The 16,151-nt window shown below is 40.8% G+C and overlaps 1 protein-coding gene across 5 annotated transcripts in view; it reads left to right on the top strand.

Moving 5' to 3' along the window:
- Nucleotides 1-16,151, top strand: part of LOC136864680 (protease inhibitors) — a 185,330-nt gene that overhangs the window by 102,671 nt on the left and 66,508 nt on the right. The window contains exons 1-2 of one of the 5 annotated variants that reach the window (XM_068231098.1): nt 6,350-6,498; nt 14,630-14,740. The exons of 2 other annotated variants lie outside the window; for them this stretch is intronic. In XM_068231098.1, the coding sequence (XP_068087199.1) occupies nt 6,420-6,498; nt 14,630-14,740 (190 nt within the window). In that variant the 5' untranslated portion in view covers nt 6,350-6,419. Of the gene's footprint in view, nt 1-6,349; nt 6,499-14,629; nt 14,741-16,151 lie in introns of those variants that run through there. 2 more of the 5 variants (XM_068231099.1, XM_068231096.1) reach the window with 2 other exon arrangements.

Below are 16,151 nucleotides of genomic sequence, written 5' to 3'. Positions count from 1 at the left end.
GGCTGGATCATCCCTACATATACGGTTGGCATCAGGATGAAATTACTATTGCGTGTTCCTTTTGTGGTTGGTAATGTGGTGTGTTGAGTGAACAACCTGTCCCCGAGCCAGAAGAATTAATCACATGCGATTAAAAACACCGACCTAGTTCGGAATTGAAGCCGGAACCCTGTGAACGGAAGACCTCAACGTTGAACACTCAGCCAAGGAGTGGGGCAGTTTTTTATAATGAGTATATCTAACATATTACAGACGTGAAATTTGGTATTTGTAGTTTTTATAATTAGTATATCTAACATATCACAGACGTGAAATTTCGTATTTGTAGTCTCCTTCAAAAATAAAGAAATACGTACTTTCTGTTTTTGGAAAATCAACTTAAGCTAGAGATCTAAAATAAGTGAAGAAGGAGTTGAATTATCTTTATGAGGATACTTATATCTCGAAAACTAACATGTTAAGGACGTGAAATTTAGTATATGAAATCTCCTTTAGAAATAAAGAAAACTTATTTTTCAACATGAAAGAGGACTGTTTCTCACACGTAGAGTTCCATGTTCCGTGTTCCAGATTCGGGTCTGCCCGTGGACTGATCATCTTAGCCCCAAAAGGCAATGCAACGAATGTGGTTTACAAAGATGTTCTGGGATAAATGAAATGCAGTTTTTCGGTGAGTTTTTATACTTTAGGGATTTACAGATAATGTCTTAGTGGAGTACCGAGGAACAAGTAATATTTTTCAAGTTACCAAATCCTCGCGAGCGAAGCCGTTGGTAACAGCTAGTAATATGAATAATGTATTATGAGAGAATGTTAATAATCGCCAATATGAAATTCAATTGCATAATTACAAAACACCAGCGAGCGTATTACTTATGACAACAATTTATCACTTATTGTTTATAATAATAATAATAATAATAATAATAATAATGAGAAATACTGGGAAAATACGCTTAAAAATAACCAATATGAACTGCGATTACATAAAAGAAAAATATTGAGTGCATAGAGTAGTCTATAATATCATAACTTCTTTTACCCATTATTGTTAATAACAATACTAATATAATATGAAAACAAAACTTTTAAATAGTCGCTAATTTGGACTTAAATAAAATAAAACAAAAAAACTGGCAAAGGGTATAAAGTTACAACAAATTAATTGGTAATGGTAACAATATATTGTGACGGAATACTCCTAAATTGTCGCCAATTTGGATTTAAATGACAAATCTATGACGAACATACAAGCAGTTCAGTGGAAACTCTTTCCAGGTAACATCGCACTCACTGTGAAAATTAATACCTTATAAATATATACACAAGAGACGAAAATCGGAGAGTGATGACAAAAATCGTTTAACAATTACTGTTTAAAAACCCTATCATATTAACCACGCCCCCTTTCAGTCAACTTCTCTGCTTGCACACTACCTGTCCGATCTTGGAAAAAGGTCTTTCACAAGGCACCGAGGTCGCTGGAGTGCAGAAGTATTTCCTGACGAGCTTCGCCAGAGTGGGGAATTTCTGGTGATTTATCCTCCAGTAATCAAGTGGATGTGTCCCTCTGTCTTCGTACTGCTCCCCAAGGTATCGCTGAATTGCAATTATAGTATCAGCCCTTGCGTTGTGTCCCTTATTCTTCTCTGCAATGCGAGAATTGAAAAATTCCACAACACATTTGGAAACCTCATACTGCTGCTGGATGCAGGATAATTTACTTCTTCCACTCTGACATACTGTGCACTATTGATTTAACACAGTGGTTCGTCAAAATTGTTACCATCTCCTGAGATTTCGAGGAACTAAAATGCTAGGGTTTTGAACCTGGGGTCGAAGATGGTTGCCATTGCTAATATAACAACACTCTCAAAATTAGCAAATTTATTTTCTCTCTCTGCAATAAGGACCAGGAGTACTGCATTTACAGATGGAACATTGTCCTGACTGAGATAACGTCGCACTACCAGTTGCATCTGTGTATGCACACATATGACTTTAGAAAGTGACATAGTTTTCTCTGCGGACGTTTCTTATGCCATCTCGTCGAACGGTTCCAAAATCCGAATTAATCCATATACAGTTACCCAGTCATTATATGAGAGAGATGTTACAGCTGCTGTCCGGCTCCATGGCCAAATGGTTAGCGTGCTGGCCTTTGGTCACAGGGGTCCCGGGTTCGATTCCGGGGAGGGTCGCGAATTTTAACCTCATTGGTTAATTGCCATGGCTTGGGGACCGGGTGTATGTGCCGTCTTCATCATCATTTCATCTTCATCACGACGCGCAGGTCGCCTACGAGAGTCAAATCGAAAGGCCTGCACCTGGCGAGCCGAAGTCCTCGGACACATCCCGGCAAAAAAGCCATACGCCATTTCATTTCATTTACCGCTGTATTAATTGTAGCTAATGTTGCTGCCGCACAGTCCTTTTGGCTGAGTAACCGGGATATTATCGCGCAGGTACTGTTCCATCTGGTTGCAGCTTTTATGTTGGCAGCATTATCGGCTACAATTCACTGAACTTCGTTCTGCAGCTCCCAAGCCTATATTATACCTTCAAGCTCTCTCTGGCAATGTGGGTGGACATATGCGTTTCATAGAACCGAGCAGTCTGAAGCGTTAGACTTTATAGATGCAAGTCCTTCGTCACAAAATGGCGCGTCACTGCCATGTATGATTCAGTGGATAGGGACGTCCTGAGTTCAACAGTCAGGCATATTTAACTTGCCTAACTTTTTTCTTTACTTCAGCGACCACTTCTTCATAATTCTTTGTAACCATATGACGCAGTCTCTTCCGTGACGGCAGTACATACCTCGGATACAGAACAGGCAGAAACGTCTGTAAGTCTTTTGTCACCATTTTGATATGTCAATCATGGTTTGTCGTGGACCTCCCTTACACCATGATCAATACAGCACATTAGTCATAATTATGTTGTTTATTTATAGTTGCTCAAAATAGGAATGAGCGCATGATAGTGGATTTTCCTTGCATATAATATCTTATCAGACTTAGTTAGTATCAAAATCCAATTTACACCCTATGTAGACAAAACTTTGTGGCTATCCGTAGCAAACATTAGATATATAGGATACTTTATTTGTGTATCTGTGAGGAACTTATAAAATATCATGCGTTCATTCTTTTTTCAGTGCCCGTGAATCAATCAATGACTGTAATTAACATTAATGTATTACTTGCCATCGTGGTGATCATGAGCATCACTTGCAAGTTCCTCCCTCGGCCTTTCTGCAGCAACGTTTATATTATTATGATGCATAGACTTCATGTGCTTTATCATACCCGATGTATTCTTGTTGTAGGATAACGAAACATTGCACAGAAGGCATATCAGTTTACTAGTGTTTTCGTTATCTATTTTAAAGTGGCCCCACACTGCTGATCACTTCCGCGTAGCCATTACACCTATATATAGGTCTGAGCGCGCAATAATCACTTGCTGTGTACGAAAGCTCAACTTATAAGTGATCTATAACACGCGTGTGGACCAATGTGTCTTTTTCAAGGAAGGAGTGTTTTTCCTATTGGTGGCTAAGAAAAAATGGGTCAATGTAGGACGGCGTCTTAAATTTTCTTACTCAACAAGGAACAATTCTCTGTTTTGTTGTTTGCGCCCTAGTGCAGTTTACTCTGCAGTGATTCCACTTGTAAGGCATTTTCACTCAGTTGAGTGTAATTCGTGCACTATATCCGTGGATGTCACTTACGTATGAAGTGTGAGTGAAAAAAGCAAAGCAAGATTAGAGTTTCACGTGATCCGCACTACGAGAGACCGATCACTTGCAAGTGATTTCACATTTCGGGGACTGGATGTTTATGCTGGGTCCAACACATTCGTATTCACACAACACTTCTCACCACCAACCATCACGCAAACACGCAATAGTGAATGCATCCCTCCACATAGGGTTGGTGTCAGAACGAACATTCGGCCGTGAAACGTGGCCAAGTCCAACGTGCGATACATGACCTTACCACGATGTGAGAAAAAAAGGTTGAATAAGCTGGTGGTGGGACGAATATTATTCATTGTTCATTGTCGCACTGTATAGCCATGAACATGTATGCGAGACAACATCGGCGGGATTTGGTTAAAGCTTCATTCACAGTGTTCATTTTAATGGTTTCTTTCTATGTTCGAATTATGTTAGTGGATTTACCCATATTAGATTTGTTTCATCTTTTATATGCAATTCATAATGATTTACCATCGATATCTGTTTATCAGTTTCCTGATCACGACAAATAAAGACGTGAAATTAAAAGCCCGTGGTCTGTTATGCCATACTTTCGGACTCGATATGTTTTATTTCATTTCAACTACACCATTACGCTCGTCGTCTTCGTTAACGATACCGTCGTTCATTCTCCAATACTGTTAAAAATCTAAATGGGAAAATGTGCAGCAAGATGTATGATATTTAAAGTTCTTTCCGCGCTTCGACATGCTAACGGCCCCGCAATGACAGTCAAGTCAGTTCGGAGTCCCGTCGCCTCTTGCGAACCGATACCCTTGTGTTCGGAGTCGAAACTCTCGATTCCAGGCTTCAGTCATGCCCATCCCTACTTTCAGCATGGCAACATAACCCAGCAACTGGCAGTAGTCGGAATACGACCTTGGTAGGAAGGCAATGACTATGTCCCTCGACTATCACGCCTCCTAGTACCGCTATTGTTACTGCCCTCCAGCCATTAACTAATCATTAACAATTGTTATGGCCATCTTTTTCAAGACCATTGTAGATCTTAAACATGCTGGCATTTGGTCCCAGGGCACCCAGGTTCGATTCCCAAACGGATCGGTTATTTTAACCTTCACTGATTAATTTCTCTGGCTCGGGATATGGGTGTGTATGTGCCCCCGTCGGTATTAAAATTCAGCCAAGGTAAGTTCCTTTACTCGCGGATGCGCAGTTCACCTACAGGCGTCAACTCGAAAGACCTCCATCCGCCTTCTCGGAGGCAGTACGCCATAATTATTGCTGCTGAATACGGTACAAAGATTTTACTAGTAATTTTTGATACGTTTAGAGATAAGCTCGAGGTTTGTTAGTGTAATAGTTTATTTAACGTTAGACATTTGTTCATCATCATCATCAGTGTCTATGCCTTGTCTATGCAACCATTGTTCTCTGTCCTCAGTTGCTCGTTTCATTTTACGTTCGGGACCATGGTGAAGATTCTGTGCCAAGTCTTGAAATAAATGTTTTCCTCGGTCCTCCTCGGCCTTTTTTCCACTGCAGTCGATTTCTTCAGTAAGTTACAGTATAACCTGGAATGTGTTGGGGAGTTAGCATAGAAATATAGTACTTTGATTCATGTTTTTAAGTTACTTGTGTATGTAAAGTGGTGGTGGTGATTATTGTTTTAAGAGGAAGTACAACTAGCCAGCCATCCTCTATGTAACACTAACAAGAGAGAAAAATGGAAGGGATCCGACATTTCGTAAAATGAAGGTATCAGCCAATGAAATACAAGGGCCATGAAGGGTGTAAAAATAAAAGACTCCCTAGACCTCGAATGCTCTAATACCTTTAGGGTCGGAAAAGAACAAGAGTTGACTAACGGAGGTGGGATAAGATAGATGAAAGTGAGGAGCCTGGCACAAGTAAGTGCAAGCAATGTCAGGACTCTGCCAAGAGCACCGTGATCGCGAATCCACTCTACTAAGTTAATATCCCCTGGGGCCCCTTTTAATAGCCTCTTAGACAGACAGGGGATACCGTGGTTGTTAATCTACTCCCCCCATCCACAGGGAGATTATTATGTTTGTAAGACCAGGACAAGTGTCCCTAACTCTGCCAGTAAAATAAAACGTCATTTGGCATGCAAAAGCCGCTATGTGAAATATTTCAGCTTAGAACTTTGGCCGGTATCTGTCATTTAATGTTCAATATTGTGAAAGTAATTTCAAAGAATTCTCGCTCTTGATGATTTGTGTGCTGCGGGTCAGTATTTATCTCACAACATTATCACGAAGCGGTTTTCCAGGCGGAACGAAGAAATCATGTCTCTCTATCTGTCTATCTATCTGTCTATGTATCTATCTGTCTATGTATCTATCGAGCACTAAACGTTTGTTTAGTAAAAGACAGAAGAGAGTAAGGTAAGTGGCCACCAATCCCGACTTTACCCTAAAGGTGCTTTTGTTTACGGGATTCCCCTCAGTCAAGCAGTGTGTTTGTCCACTTAGCTTACTTAACATCTCCGCCGAAGTCAAGGTTCTAAGAAGAATCATGTTAGGTTTCCATCACTAGCGAAGGACATGATCGTGGTGGGGGAAACAACGGGGAGGGGAAGGGAGACTCTTATAAGATGACGGGGACCTGCGTAAATCGTCGCAGACGCTTTAGATTGCGCTAAAGTAGCCGTTCCTCCAGCACTATCACCATGCAGAAGATCGTATTAGCCGCATTTGCCTTTTGTCTGCTCTTTGCATTCGTGGCTTGCCAAACAGCCTACCCAGAAGGTATGACTTCATTTCATTGTTTGTTTTATTTCGGCCAAATAAGGAATACCCGACATTTGAAGTGGGCACAGGAAAATCCAACAGAGTCCAAAATTTGGCATGTTACAGGAGAAGGGAAATACGTTCAAACCTTTTCTAGTGTTAATACTTTTTTTAAATCTTGTCGAGTACTTGTTCTTTTTCTCTGATACTACGAAAACATTATGTTCCAATTAATCCGCGTAAATGAGTATTTAAATGAACAATGTTTGGCTTGCTTGTTGTTTTAAGGGGCCTAACATCGAAGGTCATCGGCCCAAACTGTGTATGGACTTCGTTGGTTTATACCTTGGATTTTGTAACAAATGAAATGCAGTTTGGACTTTTGCGTTGCATAATACATAAGACCACATTATATTATGCTAACAAACAGTATTTTAAGTCAAAAGACCGAAGATTACAACTATGGTGGTTCATCGATGTTAAGTTTTCGTGTATTACTTGGAGTTTAATTTCCCATTAATGTCCATGATCAAAGAGCAGAGAATTGGCTGCCCAGTGATCTACGTTTCATCCTGAAGGGCTACATGGTTTAACATTTTAGACGTACATGTAGTATTGAATTTAGAAATAGAAAGGGCCGTGTTGTTATTACTGTGGTCAAGATGGACTCTGCTGGTTTTTCTCAATGCATCCGAATTCTTCAACTATCCATAACCTGCTGTTTATTATATTTTCCCTGTATGACCACTGCTATTATGCTATCATGTGCAGGGATTTTCATTTGACGCAATCCAAGCTGCCTGCGTATCAGTTTTGACATTCCATTTTACGCTATCAGATGACAGAGAAATGGATTTCTATTGGGTGATCTATAGCTGAGTTTTAATGAATTTTGTAGGTTCAACATATGTCAGCAGAGATTTTTTTATACTGTCGTTGTATGACACTGGAGTGTTGATAGGACATTTTTACTACCCTTTAAAAATCCGACTACGTCTGACGGGGTTGACCCACGATCTTGGGATTTGGAGGCCAACACTCTGTCATTGGCCCTCAGTGAGAGCTCTCTCCTGTAACGATTTCACATATCGAAACAGCTGATAGAGCATCCTGCAGTGCTACCAATAAATTTAATTTCTTGTACTCTGTTCGTATTTTCCATGTACCATCAATTGAATGATATTCCCATTAGTGATTAATCCTCCTGCCTAGTGGAGCTGTTCAGACAGAATGGAGAAAATATGCTCCTTTTTCCCACAGGTAGGGTGAATGACATTTTCTTTTTATCATTAGTTAAACCTGTGTTCATTTGTAATCCATAGAAATACGAAGTCACGAAATGACGTGAATAGACCGTGTAAGATTTTCATTGAAAAGTTATAACTAATTACAGTAAGACGGTGATGCTGATTTTAGAGGTAAAACTGCGAGATTATGAAACGCTGGTTGTGCCTGTAAAGAGAGAGAAAAGAATGCTCTCTTAAAATTAGTTCTGTCACAAATATAACGCAGTATATATAACTTAAAACTAGCTGAAATAATATCACTTTAGAGAAGGAATATAAAAATTAGAACATGAAGTGGAACACATTTGACAGCAGTGAAGAATTTTAATGAAGAGTAAGTCAGGAACGAATATTAAAACTGTAATAGTCTTGAAAAGGACCTGCCTGACGGAGGTGGTGTGGACTTACTGGGTTCATTCGAAAGGACGTTCCGTTCTCTGTCAGGAAGTTTCACTCAGCCTGCACCAGAAATGAGCACCAGGTTGATACCAGGGAACAACTGTGCTCAGACGTAGACCTCTACAATACTCGTTAGAGCCGAGCTTGCTAATAGTGAAAGCTTTTACCTTTCACTCCTCCACGGGCCTTCGTGGCCTGTACGGAGACGGTACATCTTTTACTGATGTCTTGAAAGGGGAATGCAGCGAGTACACATCTAAGGCAGAAGTGATGCCATTAGGGAATGAAATGGCGTATATTAATGCCGGGAGTGTCCAAGGACAAGTTCGGCTCGCCAGATGCAGGTCTTTCGATTTGACATCCGTAGGCAACCTGCGTATCGTGATGAGGATGAAATGATGATGAAAACGACAAATACACCCATTCCCCTTGTCAGTGAAATTAACCTATTTTTGGTTAAAATTCCCGACCCTGCCTGGAATCGAACCCGGGACCCCTGTGACCAAAGGCCAGCACGCTAACCATTTAGCCATGGAGCCGGACTTCATTACGGAAGAAACCTCCGGGGATTGATTGAATGTCGAGTAAGGCAAACAAAACTTCAACAGATTGATCATACGATGTGTATTCTTCAAGAATGGAAGTACTGTGTAGTAAGTGAAATCGAATTAACGTGTGACAAAGCTCGTCCAGCAAGCTTGCAATTTCGATTAGCGGAAAGAAATGAGCTCCCAGGCGAAATTAATCTTAGTTTCTGTACGGTAGCGAAAGATGGACTCAGAATATTTTACTCACATCTAGAAATAACGGATATGAAATTGGCAAGAATTATTGCGGGTACTAAAAGCTGGGAGCGATGACAGGAAATTCCCTACAATAAGAAGAAAAAGGCCAACTTGTATTGGAAGGGTGACGTTGACCTCATTGGTATAGTTATGTGAGGTGAATGGAGCAAGGAGTGAACTCAACCACGGAGGGTAGGAAAAGCAGGAACTACTGCTCAATGATTCAAAGGTAGAAGTAATCGAAGCCAGAGAGTTAGTTGCAAAATGAGGATTCTGGAAGCTTTTAGTTAATCCACAGTGCTTTGATGACTGCTGAGTGAAAGCCATAACCATCTATTACGAAAATATAATTACAATGTATATGTTATAGTCCCTGTCTTATACTTACTAACGTTACACTTAGTACGAGTTACTTGTATTGTGAAGTTACTAAATTGTTTATATGAGGTAGTCTTATAGAAAGCCAGGCCCGTGTTGCAGTGGTAGCGAACCTGCCTCTTACTCTGAGGTTCCGGGTTCAATTTCCGAGCAGGTCTGGGTTTCTTACCGGGATCTGAGGGCTGCTCTGAGATTTATTCAGGCTACATGATTACAACTGAGTAACTATCTAACGGTGAGGTAACAGTCCCTGTCTAGTTATCCGGGATTAACGGCCGAAAGGGTTCCTGGTACCGAACACGCGACACCTCGTAATCTACAAGCATTCGCGCTGAGCAGAGGACGCATGGTAGGCCAAGGCCCTTCGGGACTCTTGCACCATGGGTGTTTTTAATCGTAGAGAAAATGGCTAGTGATTACTCTTTTCTATTAATTTGTTCTACGTCGCACCAATAACTGGGATGTTGGTGATAAAGGGATATGGCAGGGCTAGGATGAGAAAGTAAGCGACCGTAGTATTAGTTAAGGTACAGCCTCAGCATTTTCCTCGTTTTAAAATGGAAACCCCGAAGAACCATCTTCTAGACTGCCGACAGTGGGGTTCGAACCCACCACGTTTCGAATGCAAGCTAACAGTTTCGTAGCACAAACCACCTAGCCAACTCACTCGGTGTGTTTATATTAATTGCATTTGATGAACGTTATGGTTGCTTGATGTCGTGAAAATGATATTCTGGTTTTCGTATCAGATGCAATGTTACCATCTAGAGGTATTTAAACAATATTGTATTACTGTATTTGAAAACTGAATACACGTAGAGTTAGTCAGTTCCCACACTTTGACTATCGAACTGAAGTTCAGTGTAGTTCATGACCAAGAGAATATTGAAATAAGTATAGCTGTGAGAAGTTCATCATCAATCTCCATCAGTTTGAAATGAAATGCATCACAGGAAGCGTTTTGCACCCCGCAAAATAGGTATTTAAAAGCAAAAGCGAAAACAGCCTTTTCATTATTTTTTTGTCTTTAAATCGCAATGGCACAGACAAGTTTTAAGTCCAGGATGGGTTAGGAAAGGGCTGAAATGAAATGTCGTATGGCTTTTAGTGCCGGGATATCCCAGGTCGGGTTCGGCTCGCCAGGTGCATGTCTTTCTACTTGACACCCGTAGGTGACCTGCGCTTCGTGATGAGGATGAAATGATGAGACAACACATTCGCCCAGCCCCCGTGCCATTGGAATTAACCAATTAAGGTTAAAATCCCCGACCCGGCCGGGAATCGAACTCGGGACCCTCCGAACCGAAGGCCAGTACGCTGACCGTTCAACCAACGAGTCGGACAGGAAAGGAATAGGACAAGGAAGGGAGCCACCGTAGTAGAGCTGTTTTGAGCGCAAATTGGTGAATTCGATCTCGGTTCATTCCGGTCGTATTTGTAGGTACAAAAACGCCAGCCTCTTGTCGGTAGATTTATTTGCACCTTAAAGAACTCTCGCTATACAACATTGCGGCTACTCGTCGTCCCAGAACACCGTAAACGTAGTTAGTGACACGTAAAATCAAAAGCTTTATATTTAATTCATTCACGCATATTGTAACTGAAAGCCACAACATTCCATCCTCTTTACGACGCGATTAACCAGGGAATTTGAGTTGAACCCATTCACGGAGAATGTCTGGTCACTTCTAAAAAAATGAATCCATAGTTTTGTGTGTTCCTCGCATGTAATATTTTATCAGAATTTTAATTATTATCAAAGTGTAATTCACCTCCCATGTAGATACAAACTCTGTGTGTACTCTCAACAAACATTACATCTAAAGGCTGAATTCTTTCTGAGAAAATGTATCTACGAGAACATTTTACAATACCATGCACTCATTCTTTTTATTGAGCTGGTATACATATTGAAAATAGGGCTTGAAAGAGTAGTTGTTCTTGTTTATATCACAGGTTTCTTTTAAATACAAGATAGGTAATAATTTTTTGTAGAAAGCTTCAGTTGTGGTCTAATTCTGCGCGAAAACATGCAAGTTTTCTGTGAAACTACGTTTGGAAAGGGGTAGAACTGAGAAAGTGGTGGCATGACTATATTAGTATTTGCTTGTTATCAGATGAGAAATCAATCACAATAAACATGTTTATGGCTGAAGGTAGGCATTGAGCCCACCATCTCCTGAATGTAAGCTTACAGCTTCACGACACCTGCCGTGTACCCAACTCGGTCGGTAGTAATGAATTTTAGAGCAGCGGTTCTCATACCTTGGGAGACTGCGGTCCGATGTATTCTTTTCTATAAGACAAAGGCCCGTCCTAACAAATTTACCCTTAAATGTGTTTCCACCTTTTAAATTTATACAGTTTTCTGACATAAGTATTATGTAATAGCGTGTGGCCTCCGGAGGGGCCTGCTGCAGGTCTTTCAAGTTGACACCGTATGGGCGACCTGCGCATATCTCAGGACTGGACCCAACCTATGATGAATTATAATGCCGTGGACGACAAAAATACCCAACCCCCGAGTAAAAGAATGTTAAAACCCCCCACCCACCCGGGAATCGAATACGGTAACCCTTGGACCAAAGTCTAGCATGCTAACCAGTTAGGGTGGGACAGACAGCCTACAATCTACTGCTGGCAGGTCATCATCATTTCAACCTCATCACGACACGCAGGTCGCCTACGGGATTCAAATCAAAATACCTGCACCTGGCGAGCCGAACATGTCCTCGGACACTACCGGTATTAAGAGCCATAAGCCATTTCATTTTCCAGTGGTGGTTATGGCTCCTTTTGTCCTAAAATGCGTGAATATTACCGTGCAAGTTACTGGTTGCTATGGTAGTAGCTCCCGGTGTGACAGGATTGTCCACACTGTTTATCACGCATAATTTTAACACTTGGAAATTTATAAAATTATGTGCATCAATGGTAGAGTGCCGGCTTCGGGATCCCAAGATCGTGTGTTGAAATGCTGCAGAAGTAGTCGGATTTTTCAGGGTAAAAATAATTCCATGGGTGCTCCAGCTCGTACGATGTCGGCATGAGAAAGATCTCTGGTGACGCACGTTTGCAGCAAAATTCATTAAAACTCAGCCAGAGATCTCCCAACGGTGCTGTGTTGATTGCGGACAGTGTCGATTGTAGACACCTCATTAACAGTCTCGATTGCGGACAGGGGTTTCCATTCCTCTTCCACCCGTCTTACCAATCTCGTTCTGCTCTAGTTGTTATACAGAACGTTAGCTCCACCACTGTGTTGAGTTTTTAGTTCGTTCACGTGTTTCAGGTCGTTAATTGTTGCGCTATTATGTAATTTATTGAGACGGAGAAAGATAAGCCATGTGCCTTATTGCATGGGTATAGTTACAGACAGTTTAGAATTAGTAAAAATTGTGTTACCTCGGCACTTGATGGGGTAGAGTGGTTAGCTCTACGTCAGGGCGTCCTTGCCCCCAGGAATTTGCTATTTGCTTTACGTCGCACCGACACAGATAGGTCTTATGGCGACGATGGGATAGGAATGCGAAGGAAGCGGCTGTGGCCTTAATTAAGGTACACCCCAGCATTTGCCTGGTGTGAAAACGGGAAACCATCTTCAGGACTGCCGAGAGTTAGGTTCGAACCCACTATCTCCCGATTACTCATTTTTGGTGTAGGCTGAGTGCACCTCAGGGCCATGTGCACCTCTGGAAGTGGAAATCTCGTTTCTTAAATTTTACGACTTCCTGACGAATCTTATAGATGAGAAATAATTATAAGCCTAAATTAATACGTACATAATTAGTAGTAAAACCGACAAACTTCTTAAAAAGTGCAAACATTTATTCTGAGAAAGCAAAAAGAAAATCAGCTAATTATGGGACTAGGTGTTCATTATTTTAAAGGCCGAGTATGGTTAACCGTGCTGATTCATGGCGTCCATGGGTCTTCCGAGCCCCTGCCGTTAACTTCATGTGCGAATCTACACGACAGGCCTACCTCGAAAATAAGCGAGTTGCTCTAAAAAAGGGTGGACGCAGTCCCGGTTAGCGCTAACAATGAAATTTTCCGCACTTGCACTAGTATAAATGTAAAATATAGATACTCTACTTCAGGAAGGCTTATCTTTAGGAAATAGACACATCGAGACTACTAATGGTATGTCTGCAGAAAACCCTGGATCGAGCTGGCACTCTTCCCAACATATCTTGTGTCCGCAATCGCGACTGTCCGCAATCAAGACTGTTCACAATCCCGACGGCACCCTCCCAACGGAGACCCATTTCTCTCCCAAGATTTTATTAATGAAGTCAGAGTAAATAAGGAATTAGACAGCAGCTCTTTCAATATCGGGAGAGAAACAACTGTATTCGGGGTCTTAACAGTGACTTATATGTCCTCTTCCTTACATCATTACATCCTTACTACAGTCCCTAAATGCCCTCATACCATGTGCAGAGATTTGTACCCTTTATTTACAACCCCGTTTATATGATTTCCCCAATGAAGATCTCTCCTTATATTAACAACGGGGTAAATACGTTGATCCCCATAAGAAACTTTGTCCAAGGAGAACCCAGTGATTTAAAAAAATGTAAGTGATCATACAACAGTTCAACTTATGCCGTTCGCCGTACTCCTTATCGTATTGTCTATTACGATAATTTACCATGGTCAGAACTGTCTATTCAACCTACCTTAAAGGTAGCAAGATATGGGCTTAAGCTGGTTCCTTATGCCCTCCAGTAAAGTTAGTGAAATGTCACTTTACCTCTGATGTCCAGATATTAAGTTAAGCATCATTGGGTGTTGTCAGTGCTGGGAGGACTGATTAGGATGCAAACATTTAGGTTTTTATAAGGTATTTTTTAATGTTACGTATTTAATATACAGTATATATACAATATATATTGGTAAGATCATCCAGATGTACAGATAGAGTAGGGAAATTCTCGAAAAGGCGGGGAGTTTGAACTGAAAATCTACTTCCACTCAGCTTACTGAGCTGTATGTATCTGAATTACGCTACAAACTGAAGTTTGGATCTGCCAGTAGGCTGGGAGAATATGCAGCCTACCCTGTTATTTGTGTGGCCGTATCTCGTGCAGAAATCCAAGAAATACAAGTTACAGTACAATAAAGATTGTTTGCAACTGAATTTGCTTTCTTTAAAAAATGTACCAACATTTATCTAGTATTTCATGAACTTTCCTAGGATGGTGACATTCGATGTTGAGAGGGAGGTTAATATAACCTTGATTATTTTCCGAACTATCAGAAATAACTTAATAAATCATTGTTCATATTTGATTCCAGGCCCCTGTGAGTCCGGCACAGTGAAGACTGTGGATTGTAATACCTGCACTTGTACAAAAGATGGAAAAGGATACGTGTGCACGAGAAAGATGTGCGTAAGAACTAAACGAGGTAAGTGTATATTTCCTGCCTCTGAGATTTGGTCTTCTGAATATGATTATTCAACTCAGTTTTTAGAATGGAGTCCAAAATTATAAACAAATATAGACAATAGTTAATTAATTTGGTTGAGTGATGTAAAGCGTGGTTGATAGTATCTGATCAGGATGTTAAGTGATGATTTGAATTATTTCTGTACTTATATAAAGTAATGACTACAGAAGCGAAGGTACCTGGCGCAGTAAACCAGAATTTGAAAATAGGACTTGTGTTCTTCTGAAATATAAAATTATGTACGAAGATTGTTTCATAAGTTATACATTCCGAATATATAGGAGCACAGTGAGTATAGTACACACGTTTGAAAACATGTATCATTGCCACCGACTAATGGCATCTGTGTACCTTTGTGGTTAATTAACAACACATTAAAAAGTTAATGTGCTACTAGCTGTGCTCCAAGATGTATATAAGGAAAGCTGAACAGTGGCCATATGTGAAAACAGAAGTTTCTGTGCAGAATGAATGTCAGTGACACGTGGGGTCAAAATGAGTGCTGACTTGTCAAACGTTTCCTACCTTCAAACACAGAACTGTAGCACCTGTTACACTGTCGCAGATTGGAGGTTCGTGTTCATTCAAACAGATGTCAGTAGTCGTTATTGGAAAGTGTTTCAAAGGAGACAAGCGTTAGAATGTGAAGGAAGTATCTATCCATACGGGTATTTCTGTCCTGACACGGTTCAAATTATACCGTTAAACAGGATTTGCACATGAACAAGATTTGTACGCCTAATAAAATAATGAATTATATTTATGTAGCTTATGATTGCCTAGTATAAATTCTATGCACGTTAGGCTGTCGGTGGAGATGTACGGTTTTCGTCGTGTTTCTTCCAATGTTCTGAAGTTGTCTTATTTCCTTGGAAACGGATATATGTTATTTGGTAAGTTTAGCAGATGAAGTTGTAGTTCGGTATCAAAGAGAGTAATTCCTCACTGCAAGGTGATAGGGAAAATATTGAAAGTTATGTGTTAACGGGGTAGACTATTAGTGTTCCCAGTCAAGATCAGTGAAATGTATACCTGGGTTTTCGCATGACAGCTGATGTTGACTCGCTATTGGATGCTCTAAAAAGAGTTAATGCTGGCATGCGGTCAGAGGTGTATGCGGTTACCAGAAGATTCCTCCGAACCTAAAACCCAAGGTTTACCGCTGGGTCATTCACCCAGTACTACCCTATACGGCGGAATGTTGGCCTGTGATGAAGAGGCATGATTAGACCGTTTATGTGATGAAAATAAGGATGCTAAGGTGATAGCCGTGTTCTCTTCTTTTACAATTGGTTTACGTCGCACCGACACAGATATATCTCATAGCGATGGTTGAATAGGAAATGACTAGGATTAGGAAGGAAGCGGA

The sequence above is a fragment of the Anabrus simplex genome, chromosome 1, assembly GCF_040414725.1.
Source record: "Anabrus simplex isolate iqAnaSimp1 chromosome 1, ASM4041472v1, whole genome shotgun sequence".
Lineage (NCBI taxonomy): Eukaryota > Metazoa > Arthropoda > Insecta > Orthoptera > Tettigoniidae > Anabrus > Anabrus simplex.
This window is presented reverse-complemented; position numbering and strand designations above follow the sequence as displayed.